The 17,672-nt window shown below is 39.8% G+C and overlaps 2 protein-coding genes across 2 annotated transcripts in view; one reads left to right on the top strand and one right to left on the bottom strand.

The window, feature by feature from the left end:
* The first annotated feature begins 438 nt into the window (after positions 1-438).
* On the top strand, positions 439-10,139 carry CCDC43 (coiled-coil domain containing 43). The gene is made up of 5 exons (XM_025861922.2): positions 439-680; positions 3,171-3,258; positions 4,914-5,049; positions 6,340-6,398; positions 8,502-10,139. The coding sequence occupies exons 1-5, from the start codon at positions 477-479 to the stop codon at positions 8,687-8,689; spliced, it is 675 nt and encodes a 224-aa protein (XP_025717707.1). The 5' UTR covers positions 439-476; the 3' UTR covers positions 8,690-10,139.
* Positions 10,140-12,483: 2,344 nt separating this feature from the next.
* Positions 12,484-17,672, bottom strand: part of MEIOC (meiosis specific with coiled-coil domain) — a 16,025-nt gene continuing 10,836 nt past the window's right edge. The window contains exons 6-8 of the mRNA XM_025861970.2: positions 17,301-17,435; positions 14,118-14,298; positions 12,484-13,694 (exon numbers count right to left, since the gene is read on the bottom strand). Of these exons, the coding sequence (XP_025717755.2) occupies positions 13,465-13,694; positions 14,118-14,298; positions 17,301-17,435 (546 nt within the window). The 3' untranslated portion in view covers positions 12,484-13,464. The remainder of the gene's footprint in view (positions 13,695-14,117; positions 14,299-17,300; positions 17,436-17,672) is intronic.

Below are 17,672 nucleotides of genomic sequence, written 5' to 3'. Positions count from 1 at the left end.
AGCGAAGGTGGTGCTAGTTGATGGAGACAGTGGGTATCCGGGACAGTCAGCCGGTTCCTTCTCGAAAGCTGTGTGGGAATGGGCGACTTATTATCTATCCCACCAGGGCGCGGGGAAGGGCAGTTCGGCGAGGTGGGCCGAAGCGCTGAAATCGAAGTTGAGTTCCAGGCCTGTTTAGTTAGTAACCGCGTGACTTTGGCCAAGTTACCGAACTTCTCTGAACCAACTGTAAAAAAGAGTCTGTTAGGAAGACTCATCTGCCGCGTTCCTGAGCGATGACGTAACCGCGCCTACGTCAACAGGCGCTCTATTTAGAAGGTGCAAAATGCCCAGGCCGACCACTGCAGGTCGATTGGCTCTAGGCCCCACCTGCGAGGCTGTGGGTTCTCCTTCGGAGCATGCGCAGTGGGCCTGCGGCGCGGCCCGTCAGGCACTGCGGTAGGCGCCCTGGAGGCCGGCAGGACCCCGACCCCAAGATGGCGGCGCCCAGCGAAGTGGCTGCGGCTGCCTCCGGAGAAGGCGATGGCGGGGGCAGCGGCTTTGGGTCGTGGCTGGACGGACGGTTGGAGGCGCTGGGAGTGGATCGAGCCGTTTACGGTGCCTACATCCTGGGTGTCCTGCAGGAGGAGGAGGAAGAGGAGAAGCTGGACGCTCTGCAGGGTATCCTCTCTGCTTTCTTGGTGAGAAGCCCGGACACGTTCCTTTAGCTCCCTGGCGGCCCCTGTCAGTACTTCGTAACCCCTTTCCCATACGTGGTGTCCCAGACAATTAGTGACCTCACCTGGGAGAGGATACTCTGAGCTCTTGGCCGCGGGGGAAGGGGATTGCTCACCAACCAGGGTTTGGGGAAGTCAGGAGATTGCAGATGCATAGAGAAGAATGGATTTCCCTTATTCCTGGGGAAACGGCCCTCTCGGATGCCTGTGGGTGAGTATTCTTCCGAAGGCGCTGAAATGTCTAAATGAGAGTTTTATCATTAACGCATAACGACCAATTTCATTCCCATCCATTGGCAGTGTTCAGAGAGGGGAATAAAGTGCTCTGGGATGTCTGTGCTCTTTAGGAGGCAGTGCCCAGGGCTGTCCCATGACAAAAGCCTGCAGGAAGTACCCTCTCGGTTCCTATTTTGGAGGTAAGAGGCCAAAAAAGGTAAGTTGGCAGTGAAAATCTAGGTATAGGTCTAGGCCGGACCTGAAGCAAATATTGTGCTTGATCTTTTATAGTATTTAGAAATGCAGTAATCATCGGTGTTTGCTGGCGGAGGTGGCAAATAAGGTCAGAGTTTTAAAGAAGAGAGATAAACTTGGTACCCAGCTGCTTAGAAGCAGGTTCAGAAAGGTGTATTTTAATCTGTGTTTAGGTAGTAAATCACCGGGTTGTCCACTTTTCCATCCTGACCATTCTGCTGCCTTCATCTCTGCTTACACTTACTTGGTGGAAACACCGTTCAATGATTGGGCAGATGGTTGAAATATAATACTAATGCAGCTGTCCCAGGTCCTCCTGGCAATGTCCCCTTTTTAGTCCCAAAGCCTGCTCTGGTGAGATTGACCTATAAATGGGAAAGCTTTAACACAGCTTGTGATGCAGCTCCTAAATTCAGCGGAGATAGAATACTATGGAGTAAATTCTTTGCCTGGACCCTGACATTGCAGGTTGTTGGAGGGGGGCAGGGGTAGCGTGAGGCAAGCAGTTTAAGTTAGTTTTTATTTCCAGCTTGGAAGTTTCTAAAGACTCCATGAAAAAGAAGTTGAAATAACTTGGGTACCCATTGGTACTAGCTCCTTGACTTGTTCTTTTCATGGTGTCATTATTTAGAACTGCTAAAGGCAGGCATAAATTTGCTTAGACTATTAAGTCTCTTGGTAGAAGAGAGAAAAGTTATCTAGAACCATATTTGGTTCTTTATATCCGTTTCTTGTTTACATGAACTACAGAAGACAGACTCCTTTCCCCCTCTCTCTGCCTGATTCACACACTATGCTTAATTTTCTCTTGGTTTTCCCAACCCCTTCTATATAAGAAATGACTTTGGGAAGAATTGGCCAGGAATTATATGGTGAGGCAGGGTTCATGAAACCACTGAGAAACAACTTTATAGATCGGCAAGGCCAATGAATGTGGTATATATCAAACACATAATTCATAACGCTGCTTACTTTCTGTCGGTCAGGCTCTATATAAAAGCCACTGACTATTGTACCAAATCCCTTCCCAGGAAAAACAAAAGGCATAGCCAGATCAATCACCAGATTGGGCTAGGATTCAATATTAGGAGTTAAGAAATTTGTCAGGAACAGTTTGAGTTAAGATTCAAGAACAACGTATCTTGTCAGGGGCAGATAACAGTTAAAGCTTTTTATTATCCTTTTTTTTTATTCCTTCCAGTAGCATTTGGATTGATTGATTGATTGATTCATCAAGTTTTTATTGATAGGGTTACTCTCTGCCAAGCACTGCTCTACACGGTTGGGGGTACCTCAGGGAACAAAACAGAAATCCCTGCCCTGACAGGGTGACATCTAGCAGGGAAAAACTTAATCAGTAAATTATATAGTATGTCAGAAAATGATAAGTGCTAGGAAAAAAGGAACATTATAAGAAGATCAGGAATGGAATGGAGGGGTAAGTTTTAAATTTTAAGTAGGATTATTACATTAATTGGGGTATTGCATTTTATGGCAGTTGTTTATATACCAGCCTTCTAAATTGTCAGCGTCGTGAGACCCGGGGCTGTTTCTCATTCATCTCTTATCACTCATCTTAGTGCCTTCAACATGGTGGGCACCATCTGGATGAATAAATGAACAAATGGATGATGAACTCTTTTGGTCTGGGTGAAGAAAATAGAATAAACCACCTTGTCCTCCAAGGGCACCCTTTCTCTTTTGCTTCTCTACTCCTTTTCCTTCCTTTTCTTTTTTTTTTTTTTAAAGATTTTATTTATTTATTTGAGAGAGAGAGAATGAGAGATAGAGAGCACGAGAGGGAAGAGGGTCAGAGGGAGAAACAGACTCCCCGCCGAGGAGGGAGCCCGATGTGGGACTCGATCCCGGGACTCCAGGATCATGACCTGAGCCGAAGGCAGTCGCTTAACCAACTGAGCCACCCAGGCGCCCTCCTTCCTTTTCTTCTTCTCAGGAAATTAATTGGTCTACTTTTCCAACTAGGAAGAAGATTCTCTTCTTAACATCTGCAAGGAGATTGTGGAACGATGGTCGGAAAGTCAAAATGTCGTCACCAATGTGAAAAAAGAAGGTAGAGTTGGGAGTTTGTCTAACCTCCAGTGCCTTTTCTAAGAACCTTTCCTGTACAGCTGTTAGCGAGAGATTTTGAGTTTTCTCCGTTTTCTACTCATTTTGCTTAAGATAATTTAAACTGGTAAATACCCAGCAGCTTCCATGAACTTTTTAACGGAACATTTCCTTTTCCCCTTCTCCAGTTTTCTACCTCCTCTGACCACAGCCATCTTCATTCTTTTCATTTCATCCACTTTCTTTTCATCCACTTTCCACATTTCATCCACTTTCTTTTCATCCACTTTCCACTTTCTACTGCCCCTGGTAGATTTTCATGGCAGGGGTTGGGGCCAACTATATCCCCCCGCTTACTTTTCCATATTTTCATTTCTTAACAATTGTGATTGATATTTTGGTTTATTCAGCTAACTTTGTCAGCCCTTAAAATGAAAGAGAAGTGGATTAATATAGCCATTAGAATGACAGATTAACTGCAGAAAACTCAAATTGTAAAAGCCAGACTTGAAGCAATTCTAAACTGTCTACACATTGGTTCTCAGTCTTGGCTGTCCATTAGAACTACCTGATATAGTTTGAAAGATGCCAGTGCTTGGGCCATACCATGGATCAGTTATAGAAATATCTTTGGAGTGGGACCTATGTATTGTTTGTTTGTTTTTTAAAGATATATATTTATTTATTAGAGAGGGAGATAGGGAGAGAGAACACAAGCAGGGGGTGGGGCAGAGGGAGAAGCAGGCTCCCCACTGAACAGGAAGTCCGAGATGGGGCCTGATTCCAGGACCCTGGGGTCATGACCCGAGCCAGAGGCAGAGACTTAACCAACTGAGCCACCCAGACGTCCCTTTTTTTTCTTTTTAAAGCTCCCAGATGATTCTAATGTGGATCCAGGTGTAAAAACCACTACTGGGCACTATTGCGTCCTTTCTTTGAGAATGGTTCACTTAATAGTTGATTTGATTTGATTTTAAAGATTTTATTTGATTTTAAAGATTTGATTTCAAAGATTTGATTTATTTATTTGACAGAGAGGCAGCGAGAGGGGGAATACAAGCAGGGGGAGTGGGAGAGGGAGAAGCAGGTTTCCCGCTGAGCAGGGAGCCCGATGTGGGGCTCGATCCCAGGACCCTGGGATCATGACCCAAGCTGAAGGCAGATGCTCAACCGACTGAGCCACCCAGGCACCCCAATAGTTGATTTTATTTTAAAATAATCTATGAATTTCACCTGGCATAATCATCACTACAAAAGGACCAACATAAGTTGATTCTAGATTCCTTCTTAGGTTTCTGGGTTAAGAGGGGAGAAAGTTGCATGCTTGAAGCTGAATTTTCTATGATTCTAATGCAGTGCTTTTCAACCTTTTTTCTTTCTTTTTTTTTTAAGCAGCAGAACCTCAATTTATAAAACAGGTAAAAGCAGGGCTGCTCTGATCGAGGATGGATACAAGACCTAAAGCCTAGCCCGCATGGCCTTCCCTTGCCTTTCTCATTGGCCCCCGAGGCACCTCCTTTGAAGCCCAGGGCCCTAAAGAGTCAGCAGATGCCACTGTCTTTCCTGCAAGCACTATCTGGGTGGACTAGTGGTTTGGTGAGCTTGTTTTTTCACATACAGCCTTGTTGTCACTCCCTTCCCTTCCCTTCCCCCTCCCAGATGAGGTACAGGCCATTGCCACCCTAATTGAGAAGCAGGCACAGATTGTGGTGAAGCCCAGGATGGTGTCCGAAGAGGAGAAGCAGAGAAAAGCCGCCCTCCTGGCCCAGTATGCTGATGTGACAGACGAAGAAGAATATCCTTTTCGGAGTCTTGGGACCATTCCCTGAGGCTTGAGTCCGAAATGTTTGCTGGTTTACAGTGAGCTTTGAGAAGTTGCCAATCTCCCCCTGTAGTGTACTTTTTCCATTCTAAAATGGATCTGATCTGTGGCCCTTCGTGGCTGTGAGGAGTGATGTTGGGACAGTTGATATGAGACTTAATATTTGTCAACACGTCATCTGTATGTTCCTGAAGACTTCGGTGTAAAAGAAATGCCTTAATGGACCATTTATATTGTATTTTCAGAAGCTAAGATATAGCTGTGATTCTTTATTTTTGTGTAATACTTTTCTGACCAGTATAGTATCCTACGTATAATCCATCTTTATATTCTTTTCCCAGTTGATAAAGAAACTGTGACAGTAGGAGATGAATGTGTGATCAGAGACATGCATAGGTTTAGTGGCAAAACCAGGACTAGAATATGGATGTTTTTGGATGAAGGATTCCCAAATTTGGAGCTGTTTCATTTGAAAAAAATTTTTTTTTAATATTCCAGTGACCACATAATTGAAAGTGAGACTGAATCTCCAACCAACACAGAAGAAATCTGGAATTGGGGGCTGTGCCAAAGGCAATTGCTATTGACAGGGACAGGCTTGGTTCCCTGTGAGTTTGAACTTGTTTAGGAGATGCTTAGCCTATAGAGCCTGATTGAATGGAGCATGTGGACCTCATACCAGAAATGTTAGCTGTCCCATCACAAGTTTAGGAAGTAATTCTTAGGCCCTTTGGGGCCAGCTTATCTTCTAGTTTCTCCTAAAGTTTTTTTCTTGCCAGGGTCAGCAGAGCTATGGTTCCAATGACAAAAATCTCCTTTCTTGAACTGGAAAAGAACTTTTTAAGCAGTGGTTCTCCTGGAGAACTTGTTAAAACCCAGATTGCTGGGCTCCACTCCCCAGTTTGATTTAGTAGGTGCAGGGTGGGGCCGAAGAATGTGCTTTTCTAATAAGTTCCCCGGGAGTTCTGGGAACCACACTTTGAGAAGCGCTGTCCTCTCACCATTCCCTGGGCTGCCAGGTAATGGGGAAGTCCACCCAGACCGGGCTGTTTCTTTTCAGCCTCCAGCAGCTAAGGATCTCACAGTAGCTCTGAACAATCTTGAGACTTCTGAAGATGACTGTGCTGGGTTTACCACCACACCTCTGACGGTGTTTTCCTCCAGCATGCTTTCCCTGCCTGTCACTTCACGGAATGTTTTCTGACGTTGGGTTGGGATGTGCCGGCCTTTGCTTTCCATCCCACTTTCCTTAACGACCCTCACCGAAGCAGCTGAGAAGGATGATTCATGTGCCACCACAATGAACATTGGTTCTGATAAATGTATCCTTCTCTTTGTCCGTCCCCAAATGTTTCTCCATTGAATACTCTTTTTTTTTTTTTTAAGATTTTATTTATTTATTTGACAGAGAGAGACACAGCGAGAGAGGGAACACAAGCAGGGAGAGTGGGAGAGGGAGAAGCAGGCCTCCCGTGGAGCAGGGAGCCCGATGCGGGGCTCGATCCCAGGACCCTGGGATCATGACCTGAGCCGAAGGCAGACGCCTAAGGACTGAGCCACCCAGGCGCCCCTCTCCATTGAATACTCTTGAGGAATAGTGTTCATCTTGTTGTCATTGCTGGGGGATCCTTTTACCAACAGGAACTCGTGTCGGGCTAGCATTTTAAGCCCCATTCCAAGGACTACCAACCATAAATAATCAATTTAACGAGAACTTTCCCCAAAGAAAACATGTTAACATCTACTGTGAAGGGAGGAAGGATTTCTAAGGAAAAATAAGAATCTATACTCCCTGTGGATAACACTGGGTTTCCCAGCAGTGGAAGTAGTTAAAATAATATTGAAATTTTGACTTTGTCCTTAGAGACCGTATAATTTTTCAGAAAGAGAACACAAACGCTGAATACTTTTGAGCTGAAAATATGGACGGATGGAGGTGAGTGCTGAGGAAAGTCCCTACCAACAGACACTTATGAGAAGATTCTACATTTATTATTTTTTAAGATTTATTTATTTGAGAGAGAGACAGCACAAGTGGGACAAAGGGGCAGAGGGGGAGGGAGAGAGAATCTCAAGCAGACTTCCCGCTAAAATGGTGGGAAGGCCCCGAGGAGCCTGATGCAGGGCTCGATCTCAGGACCCTGAGATCATGACCTGAGCCAAAACCAAGAGTCAGATACTTAAGCAACTAAGCTACCCAGGTGCCCTGAGAAGTTTCTGCATTTAGACATCTACCTTCTTAGGGGCTTAGTTGGTTCAGTCGGCCTTCAGCTCTGGTCATGATCTCAGGGTCCTAGGATCAAGCTCCATGCTCAGCAAGGAGTCTGCTTCTCCCTCTCCCTCTGCCTCCCCACCTGCTTTTGCGTGCTTGCTCGCTGTCTCTCTCAAATTAAATCTTTAAAAAAGAAAAAAAAAAATCCACCTTCTTAAAGATGAGAAGTATGGTGGGTTATCAAAGAAGGGGAGGTTATTTCAGAGACATTTATTTTAAAGCACCAAAGCATAAAAGTTACGTTTTAAGAGTACAGAGGAGCTTGTCTGGTGCTAACAGGTTGGTTTTTTTTTTTTAGTAATCTCTACACCCATTTTGGGGCTTGAACCCATGACTCCGAGATAGAGGCACGTGCTCTACTGACTAAGCCCGCCAGGCACCCCCAGGTTGTGTTTTTAAAGTCCCAAGAAATGAGGGGTAAAGTTTTTGGCTAGGTATTTTCTAACTGGTTAAACTTATTTCATGTCTTTTATAAATTCAGAGCTTGTGGTTATTAGAACTTGTTTTTCACTTAAGCTTCAGTGGTCTAGGAAAAAAAGCAAACTGATAAAGTTTAGTAAGGTTAAACAACTTATTTAATTCTTTTTCAAGCATTTTAATAGTGCCAAGTACATAAAATTTTTGCCAGTTACAGTAATACTCCATTCACTAACACTAGCCTAGATACTCCCAACAATATACTGCCATGATCTAAGTACTCTGGAATGAAATTTCATTTTCATAAAATATTTTAACATTCAAATTTAGAGAAGTCTGAGATTTTTATTCTGAGGATTATTCAAAAGTTTAAACCTTTGTAATGGTAGTTTCAGGATTTCCCATTAGACCAAAGATAAATTATCATAAGGACTTTTTATTTATTTTTAAAAGATTTTCTTTATTTGACAGAGACACAGCGAGAGAGGGAACACAAGCAGAGGGAGTGGGAGAGGGAGAAGCAGGCTTCCCGCTGAGCAGGGAGCCCGATGCGGGGCTCGATCCCAGGACCCTGGGATCATGACCTGAGCCGAAGGCAGACGCTTAACGACAGCCACCCAGGTGCCCCAGGACTTTTTTTTTTTTTGAAGACTGGGAATATGTAGAGAGAGAATAAGGACAGAGCAGAAGTTGGGACCTGTGTGACCTGTACCCTAATCCCTTAACTCACCTGTAGCTCTGTTCCGAAACACCAATGTGGAAGATGTCCTCAATGCCCGAAAACTGGAGCGAGACTCCCTTCGGGATGAGTCCCAGAGGAAGAAGGAACAGGACAAGCTGCAGAGGGAGAGAGACAAACTAGCCAAGCAGGAGCGCAAGGAAAAGGAAAAGAAAAGGACACAAAGAGGGGAGCGGAAGCGATAACCTTGGTCCACTCTGTTCTTTCTCCTCATGGACTTGATCAAAGGGAGAAGTGATTGTGCACATGTGTATTTAAGAGAAGTGAGAGAACATTGCAGAGTGGTTTCCCAAGGCATTTCCCTTCTGTTTACATGGTCAAAAGGAAAATCACAAACACTTCTAATTACAAAATGTGCCATGTCTCTGTGGTGTGGGTAATCAGATTATTGTGGTGGATGTCTGTACCAAAGATCTGGAATGGGGGCAACTTTTATATTTTAATACTGAGGTCCTGGCTCCTTTTGGCCACTTTAAAAGTCTCCCCTCACCTAGGATAAATGACAGAAATATTCAGAAAGCTGACAGTTACAGTTTTCATCCTGAAGGAGCAGAATCATGACCACTCCTTTTCTGAGATGACATGTGGGAGCATAAAGTATTTTGAAAGTAGTATTTACCTCTTAATGTATTGTTTTATGGATGAAATAGAAAGCTAATGAAGAGCCTACCTGGATCCAGATACTATGTTAACATGGCAACAAACTATGAAAATGGAAGAAATGATGTGGTAGATGTTCTAGCTTTGAGTTTTTTTTTTTTTTAAGCTTCAGCCTATGGGAGGAAAAGAAGTATCTTTTTAGGTAGAGATAGTTACATATTTTTCCTCATCCAGGCTGTGATTTTGAAGAAAGATGTGTATTGGGTGGAAGGATATCATTGACAGCTAGATTCATTTTTTATAATCATGAGCCCTCTTGACTGCTAGTAGAGATTTTAATCCTGATCTGCCCTAAAACATGAGTATAAGGATGTGATAATTACAGGTTGGAAGAAACTGCAGGAACCATGCGTCTAAGGAAGAAACACTGGAAATCTCTGCTAACACAAAGATATTTAAGATTGTACAATTGTGTGTACTTGACAAATTTAATGAGTGGAAAAACCTGGGAGAATCAAAAGTGAGCAGGAACTCTCCATTTCTACTTTTGTCACAAGCCACATTCAATTGTAAATAAGGCCTTTCTCTACTTCTGGCAGCAGACTTGTCAAGAAGCCCGAAGGGAGCAATCTCCCTGACAAGACAGAAAATAGGTATTTTATACCTGAGGTTGGCAAACTACTGCAGGCTAGGAAATTTGGCGCGGTTTGTTTTTGTATGGTGCAAGTTTTTGTATGGTGCAAGTCAGCAAGGGATTTTGCATTTTTAAAGGGTTGTAAAAGAAGGAATATGTGACAGAGACCTTTTGTGGCCTGTGAAACCTAAAATATTTACTGTCTGGCCCTTCAGAGAAAAAGTTTGCTGACCTGTTTTATACCATTAACTAAGAGGTTAACAAAAAAATTTTACCTTTGTGCAGAAGGTAAAAAAGCATGGTTAAGGAAAAGATGTGTCACCTCTATACACTCCTATAACCGTGGCATTGCATTTTAAAAAAGTAACCATCTTTTAAAAAAAATAAACTATTTAAATCACTGTTTTCTGATTTATTCTGATTGCTTCCAGCTATCCATGGAAATGAAGTGTGTGAACAGTCACTTAGGAATGTGTTGAATTTTGCTTTGTATTTTGATTAGCCCAATATGCTCTATTAGTAGAACCTCTTCCTGGAATCAAATTCTCTGTCTCAATTTTCCTGTGAAGTTGCGTATTAGGAAATCAGAAAGATTACCTTGTTTTATTGGAAGTCAGTAAACTGGCTTTGAAGTCCTTGCAGTACTTTTGGAGTCTTAGTCCTCTATGGCAGTAGCAATAATAGGCTGTGGCTACAGACACATGAGAGAGCCTATTTTATTAACCCTTATTTTGGATTTTTGGTTTATTTTCACCTTGATTTTGGTCTGTGAAGCAGAGCCAGGTTATATCCATGAACCCCTGAAGTGTACTTGTTAATAGTCTAACAGTAGCCAGTTCTTCTGGGACTCTTATTACGTTACAGTTAGGTGTATACTGAACTAATGTTTATTTTTTTTAAGATTTTATTTATTTGACAGAGAGGGAACACAAGCAAGGGGAGTGGGAGAGGGAGAAGCAGGACCCTGGGACCATGACCTGAGCTGGAGGCAGACACTTCACGACTGAGCCACCCAGGCGCCCCTTGAACTAATGTTTAAACGGGGAAAAAAGGATCAGCTCATTAGGCCTTGAGTAAGGTTATTGACTTAATTCAATGCTGATAAATCCTTTATGTCTAAAATGTTCAGTATTGCAAAGGGCAAATTTTAAACAGCTGTGTATCTTCTGTAGTATGATTGACATTTTAGTCCAAAATTGGGATTTCAGTCATTAATTCCCAGCCCTCTAAAACTTAATGGTAGCAGATATTCAAGTGGTAAGGATGCTGATATAAATCAAGATAATTTTTAACTACTTTTATATAAATCACTTTGTCTATTTAGAAAAACTGAGTACACCAAATTCTTTTGGATTAGAAATGATGGGATCATCAGTTTTATCAGTTTCACCACAAATTATATGTGATATTTTTTGTTCTCATAGGTTGTAATTCAGAAGTACAATACATATGAACCATCCATTAGAGTATACCATAGGAAGGGATAACCAACTAATATGAGAATTATTTGCAGGGTGACATGATTAACAGGATTTCAAAGAATTTTTGTGTTTGGTTTTTGTTAACGGACTAGTGTTTTATTTCTGACCACTGTCATGTTAAAACTGCCCCAGAATTTTAATCTGGTTTGTCTGGATTAGTATAAAGGCAGAGCAAAAACGTCATCTTTGGGGCGCCTGGGTGGCTCAGTCAGTTAAGCGTCTGCCTTTGGCTCAGGCCGTGATCTCCAGGTCCCTGGCTCCCTACTCGGCGGGGAGTCTGCTTCTCCCTCTGCCTCTCCACTTATGCTCTCTTGCTCAACTCGCCCTCAAATAAATAAAATCTTAAAAAAAAAAAAAAGGGCGCCTGGGTGGCTCAGTCGTTAAGTGTCTGCCTTCGGCTCAGGTCACGGTCCTAGAGTCCTGGGATCGAACCCCACATCGGGCTCCCTGCTCGGCGGGAAGCCTGCTTCTCCCTCTCCCACTCCCCCTGCTTGTGTTCCCTCTCTCGCTGTGTCTCCGTCAAATAAATAAATTCTTAAAAAAAAAAAACAAACACATCTTTGAAGGAGGTCAGGTTCGATGCAAGGATATCTGAACGGTATTGGTTTGTCTACCAACATTCTTACCTAAATGTTAATGAAATTTAAAACTCAGTGCCAGTTCTTATCAGTGAAATGAAATTTGTTTTTCTGACCTTTCGTAACACTTAAGGTTAGAAACTAATACAAAGATGTAAAAAAAAGAAACCAAGTATTTTCAACAAAGTAATTTATTTTTTCCTGAGAGACTAAATTCAGTACAATATTTGTTTTCAAAACATCCAACATGTCTTATGTCAAACTTAACCACTTTCTATGCAGTGAGTGTGGTGGGGTGATCTATTTTATTTGACTACCCTCAATGTAATTCATCTGGGTAGTTCTAAAGCATATCAGTGATCAAAATGTTTCTCCCTACAGTTACTCCTGCATTCTCAATCAGTTTCTTCTGCACATCATCTAAAGAAAATTTATGTGGTGTGATTACACTCTTTAATACCAAGATTTCTAAAACTAGGAAAAACACCAACATTTAAAACATCAGTGTTTCTAGTCAAGGATAGTTCAATTAAATTTCATCAGTACATTATATTATAGTTTAACTCATGGAGAAATGTTAAAACCCAAGATCTTCTGAGTCACATAATACCAACAGTTCATATTAATGAATAAATTACTCGGGTTTCATACAAAGATATTAAGTGATGAGAAACAGAAAAAGCCAAGCTTTCAAAAGCTCTTAAAAAAAAATACAGAAGCAAACTAATGAACATAACTACACAAAATATACACTAACCAATTGCAAACTAAACTAAAAATTAACCTTAAAAAAATACATTTTAGAACTTCGTGATACCCTCATAAAATGCAGCAAACTAAGGGTATTAAAACAATAGTCATTATTTTAGTTACTGTGCATCAAGTCTAAAAGATCCAGATAAAGGAAATTTGTTTTTGATTCAGTTTAAATACTTTAAAATTGGAAATATGTAATAATTGATAGTACAATTAAATTTTAAAGAATATACACAAATGATTTGAACAGGTTTTATATTCAGTAACTTGCATGGTTTTTACACTGGCACTTTTATCACTAATTTAGGAGAATCAGATGCATTTCCCTCCATATACTTAGGCACTAAGATTTCAAATTTATAAATATGGTAGTATTTTAAATATTAAATTTTTACATGAATATTGGGTTCATCCTTGTTTTCCTTTGTTTCCTAGGTATTATCCAGTTTTGTAAGGAAAACACTTTTATATCACAATCAAAACTTGTCTTGGTTACTAGACTGTAGCCATAATTGGGTTACAGTCACTTAGATTCATTATTTGGAATTATACTTACTAAGGCAGACCTAAATGAAACTTATCTTCTAGAACAATTTCACATTCGCATTTACCTGCACTGCAGAATGGGCTTAAGCAATATTTTAGGTGTTAGGAAATATTTAATTTACTTGTTATTTTTGGCTACTCGGAACTCCTAGAGTAGTCAACTTTCCCTTTGAGTTCACTTTATATCTGATTCATTCCAAATAGAAGATTTTTAAATAGAAGTTAGACTTCATTAAGGAATTAACTTTAAATCTGAAAGAAAATTAATGTATTGAAATTTTCAAGTTTGACAAGTTCATTAAAATTTTTTAGCATGTCTTGATACATTTACTTATCAGCTTTTTATTCTTTCTGCTGGCATTTCCTTAATGTTTGTTTGCTTCACCTCTCTGGTTCAATGGATTGCTACTATTTATGTTTTCATGGACTTTATCTTCACAGTTTACTATATCTTGTAAAGCCTTTTCCACATCTGTTTGGCCAGCTGTACTGGCTGTTTTTGGCAAGGTCATCTGCAGTGCACACCACAGGGTAGTGCGTGCTTTCCGAGTAGCCACACACATCTCTTTAATTGCTGAAGCAAGGGCAAAAACATCTGTAAAAAAACCATTCAGGGTCAGTTCATATTAGATACCTTTTATATATTCCTTAACTCTTAAAAAGCCCAATGTTGTGCTATTAAATTATCAAACATTATTTTTATAAAAAAAGGATGGCTATTGACTGAGTGGGTTAAAGTATTTGACTTAATATTTAAAATTGTTGATACTGTATTTCTGACTTACAGTACAATGACTATGCTTTGGGTAGAACACAGACTTTGACAGAGTTATAATTAAATGGGTAAAATTAAAATTGATCAAAGTACTTTTAGAGTAAATTATTTGGGCATCATTTACCAATTTATTCTTTAGCTAAATGTAAATTTTAGAAATCCAACCTTTTAACTTCAGAATCTGATTTTAACAACATTCAAATCTCACTGCCTTATCAAAAGAATATGCATTACTGCTTATACCTCTGTCATCTTGGCATCTAGGAACTCCTTGCCTTTGCCGATTTGAAGCATTAACAATTTCATCCTTTCTACGTGACTGTACAAGGTGAATGGACTCCAAGTGTCTATCAAGAGCAGTAGAGATATTGGCATGAAGGGGAGAGCTTCGAAGACGTTCCATTTTGCCTAGTAGAGTCACAACCTGAGGGAAACATTTTAAATTTTGATAAGGCATGTAACCATACTGCCCTGTCTTTTAATTAAGAACAAATCTTCAATGAAGCAAAATAGAGATGAGGGCAATAATAGTCATCTAATAAACAACTGAATGCCTACTGTGTCCTGATACCATGCTGGGGAAAACAAAGATATAAAGCCAATCTTTTGTACCTCCTTGTTTCAGTAATCAGTTACTGGGAATAAGCAACTGTTAAAAAAAATTGAACACTCAAACATTTCCATGTCACTGACAATAAGTGCAAATTTAAGATCTAAGATTGTTTTTGGCAAATAAGAGAACAGCTTGCAAATAGAACATTTTTAGAAAGTACTGTAAAGGAAAAAAAGTTGAGCTAAAAGGGAGAAGTCCTAGATTGATTAATCCTGACCTCGGCAAGTCCTTTCTGGGCTTCCAGCATTCTCCTTTTGGAAATCAGAAATATTCAGATCACACTGACTAGTGGTAGTTTTAAGGAATCCCTAATCCATTATATCAGTAAGGGGAGTATATTTTCTAGTTGTATATACCTAACTTGTCTCAAATTCTAAACTTGAAAGAGAACTTTTTCAATAATTAGGATTTAAACATGAAGTAAATACAGTAATTGCCTTTGGGAGCTAAATGTTTTAAAATTCACAAATTAGGGGCGCCTGGGTGGCTCAGTCATTAAGCATCTGCCTTCGGCTCAGGTCATGATCCCAGGGTCATGGGATCGAGCCTTGCATCGGGCTCCCTGCTCCGCAGGAGGCTTGCTTCTCCCTCTCCCACTCCCCCTGCTTGTGTTCCTGCTCTCGCTGTCTCTCTCTCTCACTGTCAAATAAATAAAAAATATTTTTAAAAAACAATAAAATAAAATTCACAAATTAAAATTCACATAAGAACTTGGTGTTCAGTGATTGGAGAGAGTAAGAAAATATCTCAAGAAGCTAATGGCAACTGAATGAATGCCTCTAACCTCACACTCATATCAAGTTTCTTTGGCGTCCACTTCAGGTCCATGGAGAAAACATAGGTATATAGGTATTAAATGTGAACCAAGTATTTATTTTTAAAATAAGAATCATTTTGAATAAACAATAAGTATAGAGAGAAATGTGCACAGGTGATTTTTAATAAACTTTTAAAAAGTTTTTTTTTTTCAGATTTGTATAAAACCAGCAAACTAGAAAGTAGTACATATAAAAATATTTTTGCCCTTTGTGATCATTGGTCTAATGTTGCTAAATATAGATAAAACAAATTTTTACAACAGCTATAAACATAACCTAAAATAATGTGAAGCATAAGCAAAGCTGGAAAAAGTTTATTAAGTTTGCAGTCCTTTGATATATTGCCTAGACATGTATTACTGAAGAAAAGGAATTTTATTTTATTTTATTTTTTTAAGATTTTATTTATTTATTTGACAGAGAGAGACACAGCGAGAGAGGGAACACAAGTAGGGGGTGTGGAGAGGGAGAAGGAGGCCTCCTGCGGAACAGGGAGCCTGATGCAGGGCTTGATCCCAGGACCCTGGGATCATGACCTGAGCGGAAGGCAGACGCTTAACGACTGAGCCACCCAGGTGCCCCAGAAAAGGAATTTTAACTTGGAAGAGTCTTAAGAGAAAATAATGAAAGACTGAAGTTTTTTTTTTTTTCTTTTCTTTTTTGGAAGTTATTATTAACATAACATTTGGCTGTAACCCATGTTGGTATCTGCTATAACCACTGATGAATCCATTGTACAAATTTACAAATTTGATATAGAATTTCAAGTGACCAACTGAAAGCTAGGTAAAATCAATCTTTTTCCACTGAAGTAGTTCATATCTACATTTTAAAGACAGCAAGGTACAAGAAACTGATGTTCAATAAAATACACTCTGCTATGTTGATTTTTCTAATTCCTAAAATGGCTTTTATTCAGTCACAGAAGCAAGCTGTCTTTACTGCATGCTTTTTCCCAGGAATATTTTGTTTGTTTGTTTGTTTGTTTGTTTATTTATTTATTTTAAAGATTTTATTTATCTGACAAGAGAGACACAGTGAGAGAGGGAACACAAGCAGGGGGAGTGGGAGAGGGAGAAGCAGGCCTGACGAGCAGGGATCCCGATGTGGGGCTCGATCCCAGGACCCTGGGATCACGACCTGAGCCGAAGGCAGATGCTCAACGACTGAGCCACCCAGGCACCCCAAGTTTATTTTTTTAAGTAATCTCTGCGCCCAACATGGGGCTCAAACCCACAACTCTGAGATCAGGAGTCAAACACTCCTCCGACTGAGCCAGCCAGGCGCCCCTCCCAAGAATCTTGTATCATATTTTATTTGGAAAACAGTATAAGTTTTTAAGAGAGGAAGGTCAAGAAAGAGAAATTTTACCTGCTCTATTAAATTCTAGAAAATTTTGAAATTACAAAGGAAATAACAGGAATAATCATTTGTTAAATTACAAAGTGACCTAACATCAGGATTCTTTATATTTGAAGTGATACACTAATTTTCTAAAACAAGAGTATTTTACAAAATTATGCATACCTATATTCTTCCGTATTTAATACATTGCTGGATATATTTAATGTTTGTTGAATAACTCAAGAGTACAGGGTTAAGAAAATGAAATACAGTAATTACTTGATTTACCATTTTGTATAAATGCTCATCAAGCTAGAAAACAAATGTTTGTGTCTAAGAAATGGGACTTTCTTTATAAATAATATTCAAAATTATTTTTGCTTTAAAATTCTTTCTATTGAGGATTAGCTCTATGTTAATTTGGGTTTCTTAAAGAGGAACCATTTAAGTTACTAAACCTACGTTTTAAATGATTAAGGGAGTGCTATTTCCCCTTCCCTAATTATTAATCATAGTTCTAGGACCAAACATGGAAAAGAATATATTTCAGAGAGTTATGCATGTGATTTAAAAATCCTTCAGAACTCTGCCTTGTTTTAAAATTTTATCAAACAACTAAAAAATCCATTATTGGGTGTTTTTACAGCTTACTCTGGCTTGTTCCCGAAGTTCATCCACAATTAAGCGATCAACTCGAGATGGGTTGGAGGTCAGCCTTGGAATTGGTGTGTTGTTAGTACTGGATACTTTTTTCCCCGGGTAAATCTTGGCCAGGGCCAATTCAGTCTGTAAAAAATTATGTAACTTTTAGATGCCGAACTTTCTCAACATGATTCAATACTGAATAACATTTCTCCTAGGCCTAAGAAATAAATTGAAAATCAGGACTTTAAAATTGTTTCAGTTTCAAAAAGCAACAAATACAAACCATGATACCACCATATTTTTCTATCATATTTAATGCATATAAAATACCCAAAGGCTCCAACAGCTTAATAATTAAAAGAACTTTTTATTTTTTTT

This window comes from Callorhinus ursinus, unplaced genomic scaffold (genome assembly GCF_003265705.2).
Source record: "Callorhinus ursinus isolate GAN/ISIS: 27379988/994484 unplaced genomic scaffold, GSC_fseal_2.0 scaffold102, whole genome shotgun sequence".
NCBI classification, from domain to species: domain Eukaryota; kingdom Metazoa; phylum Chordata; class Mammalia; order Carnivora; family Otariidae; genus Callorhinus; species Callorhinus ursinus.
This window is presented reverse-complemented; position numbering and strand designations above follow the sequence as displayed.